This window comes from Lytechinus variegatus, chromosome 2, assembly GCF_018143015.1.
Source record: "Lytechinus variegatus isolate NC3 chromosome 2, Lvar_3.0, whole genome shotgun sequence".
NCBI classification, from domain to species: Eukaryota; Metazoa; Echinodermata; class Echinoidea; order Temnopleuroida; family Toxopneustidae; genus Lytechinus; species Lytechinus variegatus.
Window position 1 is genome coordinate 23,501,807 of NC_054741.1, and position 17,983 is coordinate 23,519,789.

At 36.4% G+C, this 17,983-nt stretch overlaps 1 protein-coding gene across 3 annotated transcripts; it reads left to right on the plus strand.

Moving 5' to 3' along the window:
- Positions 1-5,752: 5,752 nt before the first annotated feature.
- Positions 5,753-17,983, plus strand: LOC121407614 (transcriptional repressor CTCF-like). 3 transcript variants are annotated; one of them, XM_041598772.1, is made up of 8 exons: positions 5,753-5,905; positions 10,172-10,374; positions 11,173-11,295; positions 12,819-12,976; positions 13,526-13,613; positions 14,787-14,878; positions 15,291-15,461; positions 15,944-17,983. In XM_041598772.1, exons 2-8 carry the CDS (start codon positions 10,191-10,193, stop codon positions 17,927-17,929), a joined length of 2,802 nt encoding a protein of 933 aa, XP_041454706.1. In that variant the 5' UTR covers positions 5,753-5,905; positions 10,172-10,190; the 3' UTR covers positions 17,930-17,983. The 3 variants fall into 3 exon arrangements, with proteins under 3 accessions (XP_041454706.1, XP_041454707.1, XP_041454704.1); XM_041598773.1 differs by having other exon boundaries at positions 5,753-5,863; XM_041598770.1 differs by lacking the exon at positions 5,753-5,905 and adding an exon at positions 6,235-6,335.

Consider the following 17,983-nt stretch of genomic DNA (forward strand, 5'->3'; position numbering starts at 1 on the left):
TGTATTAACACCCTTATAGCTATTATATTGTTAATGTAATACATATGAGTGCAATTTCGGGCGAAATCTATTTAAGGACAAGAATGTCGGGTTTAATAAGCATAATCACGCTCATATTCTTTTAATGAGATAATGATGATTATTTTTCTTTTTGTTTTGTGGGTTGTTTCATTCTTCAGCTTTAGCATTACCATTAGAGGATAATCTTAAAAAAGAAGACAACCAATAGACAGTGATAGCCAACAATGTAAATGACAGTTCTATTTTGTGCCAATCCACAAGTATACTATCATTGTTCAGTATTGGTTAATATTTGAGGGCTCCCTTTTTAAAATGTAATGTCACTTTGTATTTGTATCATCATGCTTTCATTGTTTTGATTATTGCAAGTAATATAAGGAATGAAATACTTATCAATCACTTAATTGCAATCAATGTGAATTATTGTAACTAACTAATCTGGTATCATGTCACATAACTCAGATTCTTGTATATATATATAACAAATTTTTAAAATGTAATGTCACTTTGTATTTGTATCATCATGCTTTCATTGTTTTGATTATTGCAAGTAATATAAGGAATGAAATACTTATCAATCACTTAATTACAATCAATGTGAATTATTGTAACTAACTAATCATCTGGTATCATGTCACATAACTCAGATTCTTGTATATATATATAACAAATGTATTCAAATGTATTGTTTTCACTTGCAAAATGTTACTCTTACATATTTGATCTGCCCCAGTCAAAAGTGTGATTGCATCTGGCTAGCTTCTGCTTAGATTCAATGCTTATGATAGGGAAATGATATTGTTGCCAATTTGTAGGAGGCTTTTGTTCAGTATCGTTCAACAAGGTATTATTCTATTTTGTCCGTATTCTGAAGTCAGGTTTAACTTAGACCACGGTCTAACTCTGTGCCCAAAAGTATGGGGAGCCAAAAACTCAAAAATTCTGTTTACATTGTATATGTCATATTACTGTTTTGTTTCCATTTGCTTTCATAATGAAGAAAAATACTTCAGTTATCATTCCCAGCCGTTATTAAGTATTTGAGTGTCATATGAATTAATACATTGAACGTGTACTAATAAAGATTTGTGCCCCAATCGGCTATCCATAGTTAAACCACGACTTTAAACCATGGTTTAATTTAAACCCGAGATCAGAATACGGGCCATGTAGTTTAATTTTATGATGTTTTCATGTAGTAACCACCTTCTCATGTGCAGACACAGGGATATATTCAAATTTAATCATCTGAAGTATGTACTTTAGTTAGATTGAAATGAGCTCATGGACACCTTTTGAAAACATGATGGATTGGAAAGAGAACAAGGATCTAACAAAATATGTCATTGCACACTCCATTCTAGATTTCCTTTCATTATCTTCCGGACCACAACTGTCTTGAATGTTTGCTCAATACAAATAATTGGTCATCAGCTTGGGAGTCAGCAACTAGGAGATTAAAAAAAAGTTGACAAACTTTATCATACAAATTGCATGCTTATGTGCGTGACTTCCATCAGGCCTTCAATTTTGACATTTTTAGGGTTGGACCACTTTTCCATATGGCGCATTATAGTACAAATAGAACAAATTAATTAATATGGTCAGAACAAACCTCCAGACCAATGAGATTAAAGCCAATCAAAGGAACGTCCATGGGTTTTGATGGGCTTCATCAGATCAATTGACTACACAATCTAATTGTGGTGACATTAAAGAAACAGGCTTGATGAAGTCTCTTATCCTTCACTTTTGTCGACTTGCTGCATCCTCCACTTCCAAGACATTGACAGCCATGAGAATGACCATATTTAGACTCAACATTCTGTCCTTTCCACTGTGTTTTTGGAACCTGCTTAATATATTGGTGAGAGAATACCCTTAGCGTCATGTATCACACATTGTGTAAGGATGTGTCTTGCGAATCATCCATGTGTGAAAGTGTGCTCAAGGTATTCTTGCACTGATTCAGTAATATGTATCCACAGATTCATTGTATGTTTTGCAGGATGAGATATTTTGTTAGATTAGACAGTGCTTTATCAAACAATAATAGTTTATTTTTTATAATAACATTTTATTCAGGGCCCACAGGTCGAAAAATTTTCTGAACTGAAATGGCTACCCTAGATAAAAATGACGTTATTATCATTATTGTTAGTGCCCTTCAGAGTAGATTATTTCCAAGTAGATGGTGCTCTATAGATGCCTAACAAGCCTGTAGCCAGGGGGAGTTTGGGGGTTCAATTGAACCTACCCCACCCCTTTGCTAAAAAGCAAGAAAAATGGGAAGAGAAGGGATGGAAACCCCCTAATTGAAATTGCTGTCTATGGGCCTGCCTATTATTATTATTATGATTAATATTATGAATATTATTATAATGACTTGCACTGTTACAACATTCCTTAATGATGTGAAGATAAAATGACATCTTTTTTTTTCTTTTTACCTTTCACACCAAAGAGGATTTGGGAGTTTCTAGATCTAGTCCTTCAAGTAATTTATTACTTTTAATTGTAAATATATATGCAGTTTCTATATTGTAATACATATATTTAAAGGTCAAGTATGTTTTCATTTAAAGGAAGCTTAATGGATGTTCAACCTTAACAGCAATTTGTCTGTAAAAATCAGAAAATAGAATAAGCATTCATTTTAAAATTGTGAACAAATTTTACAAAATAGATTCCTTATATTTTTACATCATATAGATATATGTACATACATTCTGATCTGCTGATTCAGTCTTTGTCATAGTAATGATATGCTGAACTGCTCTTTGATTTTTCTCAAATCTTAATAGCTCAATCTCAAATTCTTAATAACACAAATTGACTGAAATATCAGCTTCTAGAAAAGTAGTGCTCTTTTACACTTACTCAGCAACAGATCTAGTATCTTATAGATTTTAAAGATTATGACGATTTTTGAAGGGCCCATGATAAAGTTATGCCCTGACCAAGGGTCAAATTTTTTGTTGACATATTTCTGATGAATTCAAGCGATACTTTATTTTAAAAAAAAATTGCCATCATTTTCCTTTAAAAAAAATTAAGTACAGATTTTCTTATTCTATTTTTGTCTAAAATAATGTTTGGTGTGTTTGAGTCATGTTGCCAAATTGAGTTGATACCAAATATTTGTGTCTTTTCAAATAATCATGTTTTCTCCTCTACATAGAGACAATAATTTCTTGCCTTCGTAAATATACAATGTAAATGGTGCTTCCAAATGCTTCATGTATGTTAGTACCACATCAATCATGTTACTGCAAGAAAGTCCTTACTGTCAGTAGAAAGCACTGAAGACCGCCTTGCAGGAAATCTTGATCAGGACTCTGAAACCCAAAGATTTGCAATTAATCACCTAAGGTGCATCGTGGGTTTAGATGCTGGTTCATGGTGGTTTGCCCTTGAAGTTGGATGAAACCAGAGCCCTTTATTTTAGAGTTTTGGCCAATCGTGATCATTGTCACATGCACATTATGTTAAAAACACTGACCATGAACCAATCAGCATTGTTCTCTCTTATTTGCAGTCTATCATAAATTTTTGTGTTACAGGGTCCAGATATTTGTACACAAGGTGTTTGAATTTAGAAAAGTGCTTCTTAATGTTGTTTGTAAATGTGTAGATGTTTGTCATTCGACTCTTTAAATTCAGCATGTAAATGAAAATGCCTTGATATTACCTTTGCATTACTCGGTATTACTGCATAACTCTGCATTACAATTGACATATATGTTATTGCATGTAGTTTGAAATAACTCTGATACCAATTGTGTCTTAATTATTTGTAATTTACATTGTAATAAATGAAATAAGTTTGATTCTTATATTTGTCTAATATAATTTGAGATTGTGGTGAAAACAAAGTTTTGTTTCTTTTTTTTTGTAGCCCCATGATGTGAGGAAATGAAGAAGTTTATAAAGGGAATACAGGAAAATGAAATGACATTGGTTTTGCATTGTGTATATACATGTATGTTGATTGTGTAAGAGAGTTCGAGGGAGAGAGAAGAGACAAAAAGATAGAGGGGAGATACATATTGTAGATGACTCGAGAAAGAAATAGGGTATGGTTCATATAAAGACCATTTAATGGAGTGCAAGACCTTAGCCGTGAATGGGGCTACAAAACTTTTACCGACACTGCTATCATTTAATCTCCACCTTTTCACAGATGAAGAAGTGAAGAAATATCGAAGTGCATTGTTACTTAAATGAAATATAAGCGGCTCTAGGTCAAAGTCTTCTTTTCCTCCTCTTTTGTCTCGCCTGAACAAAGTTCGGCAGAGACCTATATTAGGCACTTTTCCTGTTAGTACGTTGGTCTGTTAGTCTGAATGTTAACTTGCCCTCATTTCATTATTTCTACATTAGTTGCACTAGCGTACCTACGGGGGGGGGGGGACCTGCCCCCCCCCTTAATTTGAGGTGGGGGGATGGTCTCCCCCTAATTTTTTTTTAAACCTTTTTTTTTGCTTGTCAAATTTTTTACCTGTGTCCATTCCAGAATTTCAGGTGGACCCCCCCCCCCCCCTAAATTTTTTGGCTTCCGCCGCCAATGAGCAGAGGCGACTGCCATGGCCCATTTTCTTTCTTTTTTTAAGGTTAAGTCCATCTCATAAAAATATTGATTTGAATCAATAGAGAAAAGTCAGACAAGCATAATGCTGAAAATTTCATCAAAATCGGATGTAAAATAAGAAAGTTAAGACACCTTAATTTTTGCTAACTTTTCACAATGCACAATTTAGTCACATTCAACTGGGAGAATCGATGATGTCCCTCACTATTTCCATTGTTTTTTATTGTAGGAATTATTAAAAAAAATCTTTTTTTACAGATTTGACAATAAGGACCAACTTGACTGAATCATAAAATGTTAAACAATGGTAATACCACATGTTCAGGGAGAAATGAAACTTTGTTTCACAGGACAATGGGGGAGAAAAAATAGAATATTTCATAATACAATATAAAAGAAATAGTCGAAGTGTGCATGTGATGTCATCAGTTCCCTCCTTTGCATACCGACCGGGATTGTATTGTGAAATTAAGCGAAATTTTAAAATATAACTTTCTTATTTTACATCAGAGTTTGATGAAATTTTCAGCGTTATGCTTGTTGGATTTTTTTTATTCAAATCAACTTGTTGTTGGGTGAACTTGTCCTTTAACATGGAAGGGAGGTAGAAAATGAGAGATGGAAGAATAGTACAAAAAATAAGATTACTCCTATGACAATCGAAAAATATGGCTTCTCATTTGGGTTGTCCCTACCCTCAGATCCATCCTCCTTATAATAAAAAGTGCCCTGGCCTGGCCCTGATATCAGAACAGCAAAGTGCCTTTTACGTTAGGCCCCGGGGGGGGGGGGGGCTACAAATTTGAAAGTTTCCCCAAGACATAGAAAAAAGACTAAAATTCTGTTAAAACTGCATGGTGTCAAACATTATACTCTCGTCTATTCTGTCCAAAGTTTGTATTGTTTGTGTTTTTCATCAATTTATATGAATTGTATCTGCATGTGTGTATCAAAACCAGTGAAAGAAGAATTTCGTTTATGGACAATAAAGTTATTCAATTAAATTCAACCCAATTCACTTTAGACCTACATCTTTCTTTATCCTTGGACCCGTCGGCCTAATTCAAGTTTAAAATATGTACCGCCTAATGGTAAGCGCATGCGCAATTGAGTAATCTTGTGTTGTCATCACGCATGCGCATTAAAACAGCGCCATCTTGCTCTCGGCGTTCGCCATTCTTCCAGTTGGATATTTCATCTAAAAGTCATATTTTTACAATATTTTGAGCAAAAAACCTTTCCAAATATTAGGTAAGGCAATTTTAAGGTGTTTTCTGCAATTTGGTAGAGAAGGTGAGTTATTTTGTTCGTTTTAATACTTGTAATGTCTCTTTCGACAGCGCGCCCCCTGACGCTTCTCGCGCAAGACTTCGATGAATCGTCAACTTCAAAAATCCTTAATACTGAATAAATTTACGTGATATAAAATATTATTTAATATAATTTTCCGCTATTCATATTGAAATATAACGAAATATTGCTATGTGGGTATAAATAATCTACGGAAATATTGCAAATAGAATACTGTCGAAAGGCTTTTTATGGTATTTAAGTGAACATTTCTAGGGACTCTCATTTCCGGGTGTATTGTGGTTGTCCAAAAGTATGCAAATTTACTTGCTCACAGCCGTTCTTTGCATGCGGACTGCACGGGCGTATTTCCCCGACCGCTATGGCTAGAAATTGACAAGGAAGGCGAGCGCCACTACTCGGTAAAACGCTAGTAAGTTTTTTTGTAAACATAATTTGATGAAGTAGAACCCTGGAAGATCTGCATGAAAGTTGTGTGCAAGTGATGATCGATTATTTGATGTGATTTAAGGAGCAAAAGTGCTTGTATTTCGATGGAATGTCATGGCTTGGGGAAGTTCAAAGAGCACTCTGCTTTGTTGGGTGTGTGCGCTACTCTATACCGCTTTACACACATTTATTACGGCTCTTTTTTGAGGGTACGCGAGGAATGGCGTCAGCGGCGAACAAAGGCCTTCCATCGGGTAGGTTCGGCGCGATGGTTCCCCCGCTGCAGCTAGCAGTTGCAGGTTCCGCACGACCAAACGTGGCAGCAAGCAACATTGGCCTCACTGTACTGTCGCGATGACGAGTGTTAAAAAAACGTTACACTTAACGTAAGGTCAGCTCAGTTGCCTGCGTACCCTGTCCACCTGTTTCAAATTGAGAAGATGCAAGTAGACTCTTCCATTTCTTTTTGGTACTGTTTTGTTTCATTTATTACATGTAACTTGACAAGTTAAAAAGTCAGTGTGCCAGATGAATCTCAATCCACCAACGCTCAGTCTGAAATACTTGTGTATTGAGTAAAAGAAAATGAAATTTCAATTTTGAAAAAAAAAAAAACAGTCCACACTTACCACAGCTGCATATTTACTTGACATGTAACATGATTTAAAATAAAATAATAGAAATAAACAACATGAACCAAAGTCTGACGTCTGCAGAATACAGACCCATACACTTTAAGAATATTGATGACAAAGCCAAGGCTGCACACCTTGCTGCAGCAGTTTGACTTTGAGGTTTTGGAATAGACCTACATTACCAATCTCCAATTTTACTGGAGACTTTTAAATACCGGTAGATGTCTAGCTCTCTATTCCATATAACATGCATGTAAATTGTGTAGTCATTGCATTATCTTCTTTGATTAGAAATGTGCAGATGACACTGCCTCCCCATCCATAGAGCTATGTACATTATTTGTATGCTCAAATAAAAATCATGTAACGAAAATACATTAAGGACTGTATTTAGTAATTGTTAGTTTATAATTTTATTGCTTCTGTCATTTAAAGCCTGTGTATAGCTTTGGTAAAGGGTCAATAAATGTGATTGATAATTGTATATCATCTAATTTGACAGTCTTACTGAAGCGTAGAGACGTTAGATATATTTCCAACTGCACTTCTCTGAGAAAATTTCAAATATTCAAATCTTGGATATATAGCGCCCTCTCTCGGCGATGCTTGTTTTAAATAAATAAAATGGGCATTCAAGCACTTATCTTATAAATTTAGTGATTAGATATCCAAAAGTTACAGAACAAATCTTGAAAGTTTCAGCCCATTCCATGATTTGGAATAGGATTTAATTGAAAGACAAAAACACAGACATTTTAATTTGATCGGGTGACCCGATCAAGTTAAATTTCCATGTAAAATCGCAAAATTTATCCTGTAAAACACATTTTCATTTCATATCCTCCACATCATAACTGTTATAGGGCATATCCATTCATATTAGCTAGCAATGAATTGGAATAGTGATAGGTGCCTTTTGGTGGATTTACCAATACTATACACTAGCTTTAAGGTCAATTCCCCCAACAAATACAAGTTGGTATAAATGGGGAAAATCAATCCTTACAAAAATGCTGAAAATTTGTCAATCAAGAAAGAAAGTTTAATTTATTTTCACAAAACAGTATACAGTTTATAGGAAAGTGAGAGTGCCTATGATGTCCCAGACTTGAATTTCTTTTGTATTTTATGAAATCTATGAATTATATGAATTATCAAATATTTCAATTTCTGCCATGCAAATTCTGTTAGCCAGAATTTATAAGTGTATGATATTACAAAGTCTTACTTTGTGGATAAAAATCAATTTCTCATTATCAGAATAGTGTCCCCAATCAGTTAAAAAAAAACTATAAAACCAAAAAGCAAATGCACAAACATAGATAAATAAAATAATACATGTACCCGGTATTTATTTTGTATTTTGTTAATAATTGGGTTTAGTTTTCCTAAAAAAAAAACTAAGAAGAACAAATATATTATGTAAACCTCTTTTTAATTAGAGCAGAATTCTGATTTTATACATGCATATTACAACTGTATGCAAAAATCATGCAAGAATTTTGCTGAACATGTAGTTGCAAAATTTTTCAAAAAATTATCAATGCAGTTTCAATCACATGGTCGAGATCCTAGAAAAGGGGCCAGGGGCCCGTTTCTCAACACCGTCATAAGTCTAACTTCTTGACTAAATCGGAGATAGTGAGCTACTTGTCCGCTAACCGTTTCACGAAGCCCTCTTTACCAAGATCGGGTACAACAACCTCACTAAATATTTATGACACCTCCGAACCTGTCATAACTTCTTTCTTAATGACGTAGAGGCATCACGTGGGTAGACTATGACATGCAAAAGTGCCGAGAAATTTGAAAATTATAATCTTACGTAATCAATCATAGAGGTTGAAATTACATTCCAAAACAAGTGGGATAATGCATTCAATGGTCATCGTAATACAAAGTAATTATGAAAACTGTTGGTAAAACGCCACAAAACCATTCATTTTGAAATAGTAAAATAATTTAATCGATAAAAATTCTACCACGTCAGGCCATCCATAACTCAACTTGTATTTGTCGTTTTCAGACCCTATTGACATTTGGATAAATTCTAATTTATGCATAGAATTTGTCAAATCGTAAGATCGGTATCAAAGATTTATTTTAAAAAAATGTTAAACTATATTTCGATGATGTTTGGAACCGTAAAACATTGTATAATTATCATAATTTTACAAATAAAACTGTTATGGTTCACTTTCGTAAACTATTAAAATTGGATATCCCAGGGGTACCCATCTCAACGTTCACATGTGATTTTTTATTCATGAAATGAATTATTCATAATTCCATTTTTCAGCAATTGAATGCCCAAGTCTTCATGGTCTAAGTATGTATGATGCATAATTTACCTGTTCTATTATTTTTAAAAGATGTAATTCTCAATTCATCACAATATTTGCAATTTTGTCATAATATTTGTCTTTGAAAATTATGCTATTTTGTGACTAAGGCTACGTCTCGACTGCTCTTTTTACCGATAGTATCGATATCAAGGTATTTTAGTTAGGAAGCCTTTCGTGAAACAGGTTTAGTAAGATTGGAAATAACTCCGTGGTTTGTGGATAAAGATATGACTAACTTGTCCAGGTGTTGAGAAACGGGCCCCAGGTGTCCCTGTCACCAGGGCTTGTATTTATTAACTGACAATTCTAAAAATGAAAAAAAATCTCTTCAAAGTCATTTTACATTCATTGCTTCTAATTTTTTTTCCTACTTAGAATTGACACATCATAAATATGATCTTTTTCAATAAATATAATAGATTATCTCTCATTTCATATTAATATCTATTTCATTGGAATTTTAAATTCCTCTTTTAATGATGTGAAAAACCTGAAATCATTTTTTTCTAAATTTAATCCCAGTCTACAAGCTAATAGCCTTATCCGAGCCCTTATCGATAATTTATGTCACGTATTTCATTGCAAAATATTGTTTGATGTTTTAATGTACTGTCTGAAAACCAGGATTTGTAAAATAAAAAGAATATCTAACTAGATTCATACATGTATGCATGCATTACAGAATGAAAAACCATAGCATACATGTAGAATAAATAAAGATGTCCATTGGATGATTGGTTCATGTTAGTCTGCCTTTTAATTCAGAAGAACTTGTCCTGGAAGAGTAGAGTTTTCCATGTGGTGGTAAATTATGTATTGCATTGTTGTCTTCCATGCAGGTTATAAGGCAAGGTGACCATGGATGAAAACCCAGAGCAACCTAGCAGCCAGTCGGAGGAACCAGTGGCACCAGCTAACCAGGGGGAAGCTGAGGGAAACGATGCAGCATCCATGAATGTCCTGGAGACCTATTTGCAAAATTTCAACGAGGAGCTCTCATCGGGCCCTGCCACTGCCCCTGGTACAGGTCAGCAGGAGGCAGGTGAGTTTAAAAGAAAAAAAATCCCTATCTTTCTCCTACATGTATATACCTTTAGGTTAACTTATTTGTAAGGGTAACACTAGCTCACGTTTCTAGTGACTGTCATGACTACAGTATGCTTCATGAATTGACATCAGTGACTTAATCAGTTGGCAATATAAGCTATATAAATCCAGATCTATATGAAACAGCATGTACGGCTTCATCGTATGATGTAATGCTTCAACAATTAGATTCTTGAAACTGTAATTCACAAAATTTTGCAGAAAATATGTGCTTGTAATATATTGTTGGTTCATATTTAATGTTATGGTAGTCAGGGTTTTTTTACCAGCAAGGCAGCAAGATACTGCAGAGCCTGAAATTGTGTATGTTAATTATAAGCTGCAATTCCATGAGGGCAGGGAAGGGGGAGTTGAAAGTAAGACTTTCATCGGTGCTTGTCCATGCAAGGCGGGTATTTCGGTGCCAACTAACAAAGTTCTGAGTTGGTGTAAAGGAATACAGAGCAGCATTGGTGGTTGATACATGTAGATAATGGTTGATTTGATTTTTCATAATTGACAATACATGTACATGTATGTTCGTCATTTCCTGTTAACAACAAATATATCAACATAATCATATATTCAATATTTTTTTGATATAGAGCATAATTTTGATATCAAAATCACCTGGCAATTTGTGCTTGTATCATATATTTGGCATACTGTTGATTGAGTGGATGGTCAAGGTTAGTCAGCAATGCTCTACATGTATTTAATAATGGCTGAACATCGCTTCTGTTCTTGATTATAGCAAAGTCATCAGGTGCAGCTACAGGAGAGGGGAGCTCGGAAGCACCACTGGTTGTAAGAGAAGATAGTGATGATGGAGCAGATGTACAAATTGAGGAAGGAGCTGAAGGAGATAATGTAGCAGGTATGTGCATTAGATAATTATGCATCTACAGGTCTTCATGTACTTAAATTTTAAAGAGTAGTTTCAGCAAACAATTATTTCATGAGAAAGTCTTTAAAATCAAGAATAAATGCCACCCTATTATCATAGATCTAGAAATGCTACATTAACATATACTTTCATGCACAAGTGAAGTCATGAAATCTTTGCTGTAATTTGACAACACTTGTGATCACTAACACAGAAAGCATGTGGAAAACTATATTAATATTGCTTGGAAAAATGTATGACATTTGATGGAATTCTGTGTTTTTTTTTTTTACATTCCAGAGCTATTTGGCACATGTTTTATTCATATGTATACAAACACTTGGGTTGTCAATTTATTGCATTTAGTTCAAACCCATTTTGAGATCAATATCACAACTGACAATTTTGCACAAGGTAACCAGTTATATTGTGTATCAAAAAGGATAATGACATTCATTAGGAATAGAAAATTGGTGGGTTTTAAGTTTTATTTATTGATTGCTACTTCCTATTTGTTTTTGTAAGGAGGAGGGGTTCAGTTGCTTGACTCTTGACAGTTGACTAGTGCTCAAATCCCTAGTCAGCATTTATGTCTATTGATAGGTTAATTTAATCTTTTTTTTTTACTAAGGCTTGTAATGTTTAACTGGTATTTGTTGGGAAGTCATGATAACCTGATGAGCAGTTATAGATGTCATATTGTTAGTGGTTGCGGGAGTCTATGGTTTATGGTTGTCTGCTGGTCCTACTTATATTCTTAAGATAACTAAAGAACCATTTGAGGGATAAACTTCAAAATGTCTCCAAGCATGTATAAAGAAGTGATTATAATCTGGATAGTTTTGGAATATCAAGGTAAGAGATCAAAGGTGACAGTGGTTGTTAAAGGGCAAGAACACTCCAGAAAAAACTTGATTTTAATCAATCGAGAAAAATCGAGAATAACGCTGAAAATTTCATTAAAATCGGATGTGAAATAAGAAAGTTATGACATTTTAAAATTTGGCTTATTTTTCACAAAACAGTAAGATGCACAACTCAGTGATATGCAAATGAGAGAGTTGGTGATGTCACTCACTATTTCTTTTGTTGTCTTTTGTATGAAAGTATGATCAGGGCCCCCTCTTATAAAGAGATGTGATTGATCCAGTCAACTACAACTATGGAAAGCCAGCAATGTTAACATCTATTATGCATGTTTTTTACAAAGTATTTTCTAAGTGCTATGATGTGTATTCATATAATTTTCTAAGTACTATGATGTGTATTCATATCCATCTTTTTTTAATTCAGTGTGCTTCTCTTTGTTTACAAAGGACATTTTTTAAGTTTCCTGTAGAAAATATGACAATGATGGATTTCCATAGAATTGAGGTTGATTGGATCAATCATAACTCTTTGCAAGATGGGACCCAGATGTAGGGTTGATAATGTGAAATATCAAATGTCAACAAAGGTTGTTACATACGGCAGAGAAATGATTTCGTTTTATATCACCGTTTGACCTTTGACAGTGGTTAAACAGGAGGTTGCGGATGATGAAGAGGAGGCTGGTCAGACCAGCCAGCCAGCACCCGACCAAGCCACCATCGATATCACCCACACATTACAGCTACTTGCGAATGCTTCAGCAAACATCAGCAATCCTAATGCTGCGCAGGAAAACCAAGAAGTAAGTTATCGCATCAAATACTTCTACTTCAGGACATATTAACTTGTAAAATATTACCTTCATCACCATTCATCCTGTGCATTTCAAGATATGATGGTCTGTACAATACGGTCGTTAAGTTTTGTATTTGTGTTGTGGTTGTGCAGGCCAATTATCTCATGGCGATCCCTGTCACACCTGTCATATACAAATTAAGTCACTGTTTGGTTTAATAGTAGAAGGTTCAAAGTGTCCTCATTTAAACAGCACTGCTTTCTCTCTTTTCTCCTTTTCATTGTCCTGCTGAACATCTGTCATGGTCAATGGAACGAATAGAAATGCAGGCATTGCTTGTAAGCTTTCATTGTCATTAATTTCTATATTTTCATATATTGATAATCTTCATGCTGTGACTGTCAAAGTCATATGAGATATGGAATTATGTAATAACTGCACGTTTCTTTTTTCTCTCTTCCCGAGTTCTTGTATTCATTTATCGAGAAATGGGGATTAATTATCTAAACTTGTGGAGTAAGTTTTGGATATTTTGTTCCCCCTTTTTTTCCTCAGGGAGAGATTGGTACAGAGGGCACTTTCATGCAGCAGCTTGATACATCCAACCTTGTAGATGAGCATGGAGCTAAAGTAGATCCCAGCAGTAAGTTTTTCATTCATGTTCCCTTTCAAAATATGTTTAGTATATACCCACATTTATGATTGCATATTTAACCCTATCTAGGCTGGGGTATTTTGGGAGTTCATATGGCCGGGGGGGGGGGGGCCTGGGAGGCCCCCCCTTAAGATCTTGGCCGTCGACTGCGCTATTGGCCGAAAATTGGCACGCGGGTTGCCTGGGACATAATCTACACAATTGTATAGTAATTTTTTTCATGCGAATCGCTATTAAGCAATTATGCTAACCTAAAATTGCGATATCAAATCATTTTCTTATGTAGTATATTGTTTTTTGCAATTTCTTATGTATTTCCTTGTTTTTTTAACCTTTTGTTTTTCATTATTTTTACAATGAAATTTGTTGGGGACTTTTCTGAGAGCATAAAAAGCATAAAATAAATACATTTACACCAGCAGAACTAAAAATAATCATACATTTATTGTTTTTGGTTGAAAACACAATTTGCTTTGACTTTCTACACAAAATCACGTTTTTGAGGAAATTTTTGTCTGACATGGACTTACATAATTTTGCGTAATTTCAGAACCACGTACTCTGGTCATGTGAAATTGGGCTAAAAAATTGCGTAAAAGTCAGCGAGTGGCGCGGTAAAAAAAATTGCGCGGTGAAAGTTTGATGATGGTCGTCTCCTCCAGCCTAGATAGGGTTAAGGCGATTGCGGTTCTTAGGACTGAAAATGGTTCCAAAATATCTTATTGATGAATTGGCGATTATGAATACCAGGAGATCCCTGTATGTAAATGGTTGACATATTTTTTCATTTTGTACGTGCACTTGTGAATCCCAGTGGATAGAGCTTATCTTTAACCATGAATATAATGTTATCAGCTCGTCTCGCTCTTAGGAATTATTCAATTGAATGGAACTCCTTGTAGAATCATCTAAAAAAACTTTAAAAACATTAAAAGAAATATCTTTAACAGGGCAAACCAACTTTTACATGTCATTGTGTTTAAGAAGTGACCTATAATGAAAATTTGTGGCTAGTTGAAACTGATGTAATTTCAAGAGATTTTCATGGCAAAACTCTAGTTGAAACTAGTTCTCCTTTGTGAACAAGTTAGTTATCAGAAATTTTTAGAGACATGCCTAATGATCTCATATTGATTCCCCCCCCCCCCCCCCCCCTCTCAGGAATAGCTGGTATACAGACAGTGAATGGAGAACAGGTGGTGATGGTACATAATATGGAGGATGGCTCATCAGGGATAGGACAACAGCAACAGGTGAGTGGTGAGAAGTGTCTGATCAAGGCTCCAGTTTAAGTTAGGCCGTGGTTCCTCTAACCTTTTTTTTTCTAGTGAAGAAAACTATTCTGGTTGATATTCCCTGAGAATGATGAATGATTTGAGTGTCAAGCTGATAAATTGAACCTGTACTGTTAGTTTTGTCTCATGAGTGCCCACTCAAAGTTTTATTAAACCAGAGTTCAGCAAACAATATATAGGCTCTTATTCTGAATTCCATATAAATTACGGCAGTACATGGTTGAACTCTTTGTCATAATTGGGGAAGCCCAAATTTTCAAAAATATTTTATATTGAGTTTCCTATTTTTTACTCTGCTGTTTCCTCATGTTTTAATGATGTTACAAATTCTCTCTTCCTCACCCTCCCACCTCTCTGTTTCTATCTCTAGGTGCTAATGGTGTCCATGGAAGACAATGGTCAGATAGATCAAGGTGTGGCCCAGATTGCCTTCTCGGGTGCACCTGTCAATATGGGAGATAACATTGTCTATCAAACCACACAGAACACCCAGTTTGTTCCTGTTTCTCACAATGGCACTGCCCAAATAGCCATGACACAAGTAAGAGACCATTTTGATTTCAATGTATGTATAAGCCAACATTCATTGTCATACAGATATTTTCATGATTTTGAACAAAAAATAAGCATGTACTCAGGGGTAATTATATTCATGGTATTTATTTTGCTTCCATGTGCAGCATGAGTCATCTAGAGTAGAGGAAGTTTTGACATCTTAGTCTGGTAAAATTTATGAAAATAAAACACTGCAAAAAAGTCACCTAATACATTGATTTTTTTTTTATTCTTTTGATACTGAGCAAGATTGCAGAGCCTTGTGCTTCTCATGAGCAATAAAATAAATATTGACTTATGACCGATTTAGGCAATTTACATACATTATTGACATCATATTTTCAAGAAATATTAATTTAATTTTCTTTGATGTCTCGGCCATGATTATTATTTTCATGCTCAAATTAGCACTGCGATCATGGCTTGTATGTTATTGTTATTGCATATTTTGCTTATTTTGATTTACAGTCTGGAAGTGAGCCTGGTACTGAAGTATACACTATCCTTCAAACAGTAGATGGTGCAGAGACAACCACTATAGCCACACCCACTACTATGGTAGTCTCAGAAGGAGGTGTCGCCCAAATTGGCGATGAGCAGACCCATGTAATTGCAACAACATCAGATGAGCAGCCCTCTTATGCAGAGCTACAGCCTGTCTCAGAGCATAATGTACAGCAGGAAGAGGGCGCCCTACAAATGGCAGCGGCAGAGCATGACGAGATGGCCTTGGTTGTACAGAAGCCTGTCAAAAGGAAGCGAGGTCGGCCTCGCAAGGATGAAGCCAAAATGCAGACCCAAATCGTCATTGTCAGGGAAGTTGTAGAAGGGGAGGATGGCCAAGATCCCTCTGTTTATGATTTCTATGCAGGAGAGGATGACACAGCTCCGGTTGCTGCTGGTGATGAGAAAACCGGTGTAGAGGTTCCTGGAGGCAAGAAGAAGACCAGGTACGTGGTACCCAAGTTTGACGATGGTCGTCTCCTTGATCAAGTTCTCAACCGTGCCAAGAAAGGGGGCCCTGGAAGGAGACCAAAGGTGCATGAATGCAATCTGTGCGGTCGTATATTCCGTACATCCACCCTGCTTCGCAACCACGAAAACACACATTCTGGGACCAAGCCCTACAAATGTGAGTTGTGTCCCAAAGCTTTTGGCACGTCTGGTGAGCTTGGGCGCCACATGAAGTACATGCACACTCATGAGAAGCCCCACAAGTGTCCATTGTGTGACTACCTGAGTGTCGAGGCGTCCAAGATCAAACGACATATGCGTTCCCATACTGGAGAGAAGCCGTACAAATGCACTCTGTGCGAGTATGCGAGCACAGACAACTACAAGCTCAAGCGTCACATGAGGGTTCACACTGGTGAACGTCCTTTTGCTTGCTCTCAGTGTGACCAATCCTTCTCTCAGAAAAGTAGTCTCAAGGAGCATGAATGGAAACATGTTGGAAATAGACCATCTCACAAATGCGACCACTGTGATACCACCTTTGGGAGATATGCCGACATGAAGACCCATGTCCGTAAGATGCACACGGCTGGTGAACCCTTGATATGTAAGATTTGTGAAAATGCATTTACTGATCGATACACCTACATGCAGCACGTGAGGGGGCACAGGGGTGAGAAGATTTACAAGTGTGGGGAGTGTGGGTACTCTGCTCCTCAGAAACGGCATCTGGTCATCCACATGAGAGTTCACACCGGAGAAAGGCCTTATGAGTGTGAAGAGTGCCATGAGACCTTCAAGCACAAGCAAACCCTTATCAATCATCAACGCAGCAAACACAACTTTGTCCAGGAAGCAGATGGGACCAAGAAACGCAAATCTGCCGAGGAAATCGGGAGTCCTAGCAAGAGGGTAACGAGGCGTCAACGGATGCAGTTGCAAGAACTGGAGGCCGTAGAAGAGATTGTCGAACCTCAGACCTTGACAACAACCGATGGCAACACGATTCAAGTTTCCATGGCGCAAGGGGGAGAGGGCACGGTTCAACTTGTGCAAACCAGTGATGGCACCATGCCTGTTATTCTAACTGTAGGAGGAGATGGGCAGAATGTGGATGAAGCACTCCAGATGATGAATGGGAGCTTAGCTGCCGTCCAGGGCAACCAGGAAGGGGAAGGGCAGTTGATGATGGCCGTTCCTCAGGGAGACGGGGATAACATGCATCTTGAAAGTCAAGAAGCCACCCAGCAGCTTGAGACCACTGAAGGTTCTGCAGCTGCGGACAACTCCCAGCCTCCGGAACTGACACAGGAAGGTCAAACCCAAGAGACACCCACTCCACAAGATAACCAAGCTATCACTCAAGAGCAAGCTGCAGCGTTACAGCAACAGATGGTCAATCAGGGCATCATCTCAGAAGGATCGGTCATCGCAGCAATGGAAGAAGACGAAGATGGCACCGGGGACGGCACAATATATCTATTTGTTGAAGAACAGTAAGAATTAACACATATATGATTATAGAATTTTTCAATTAAACAATTTTCAATTAAA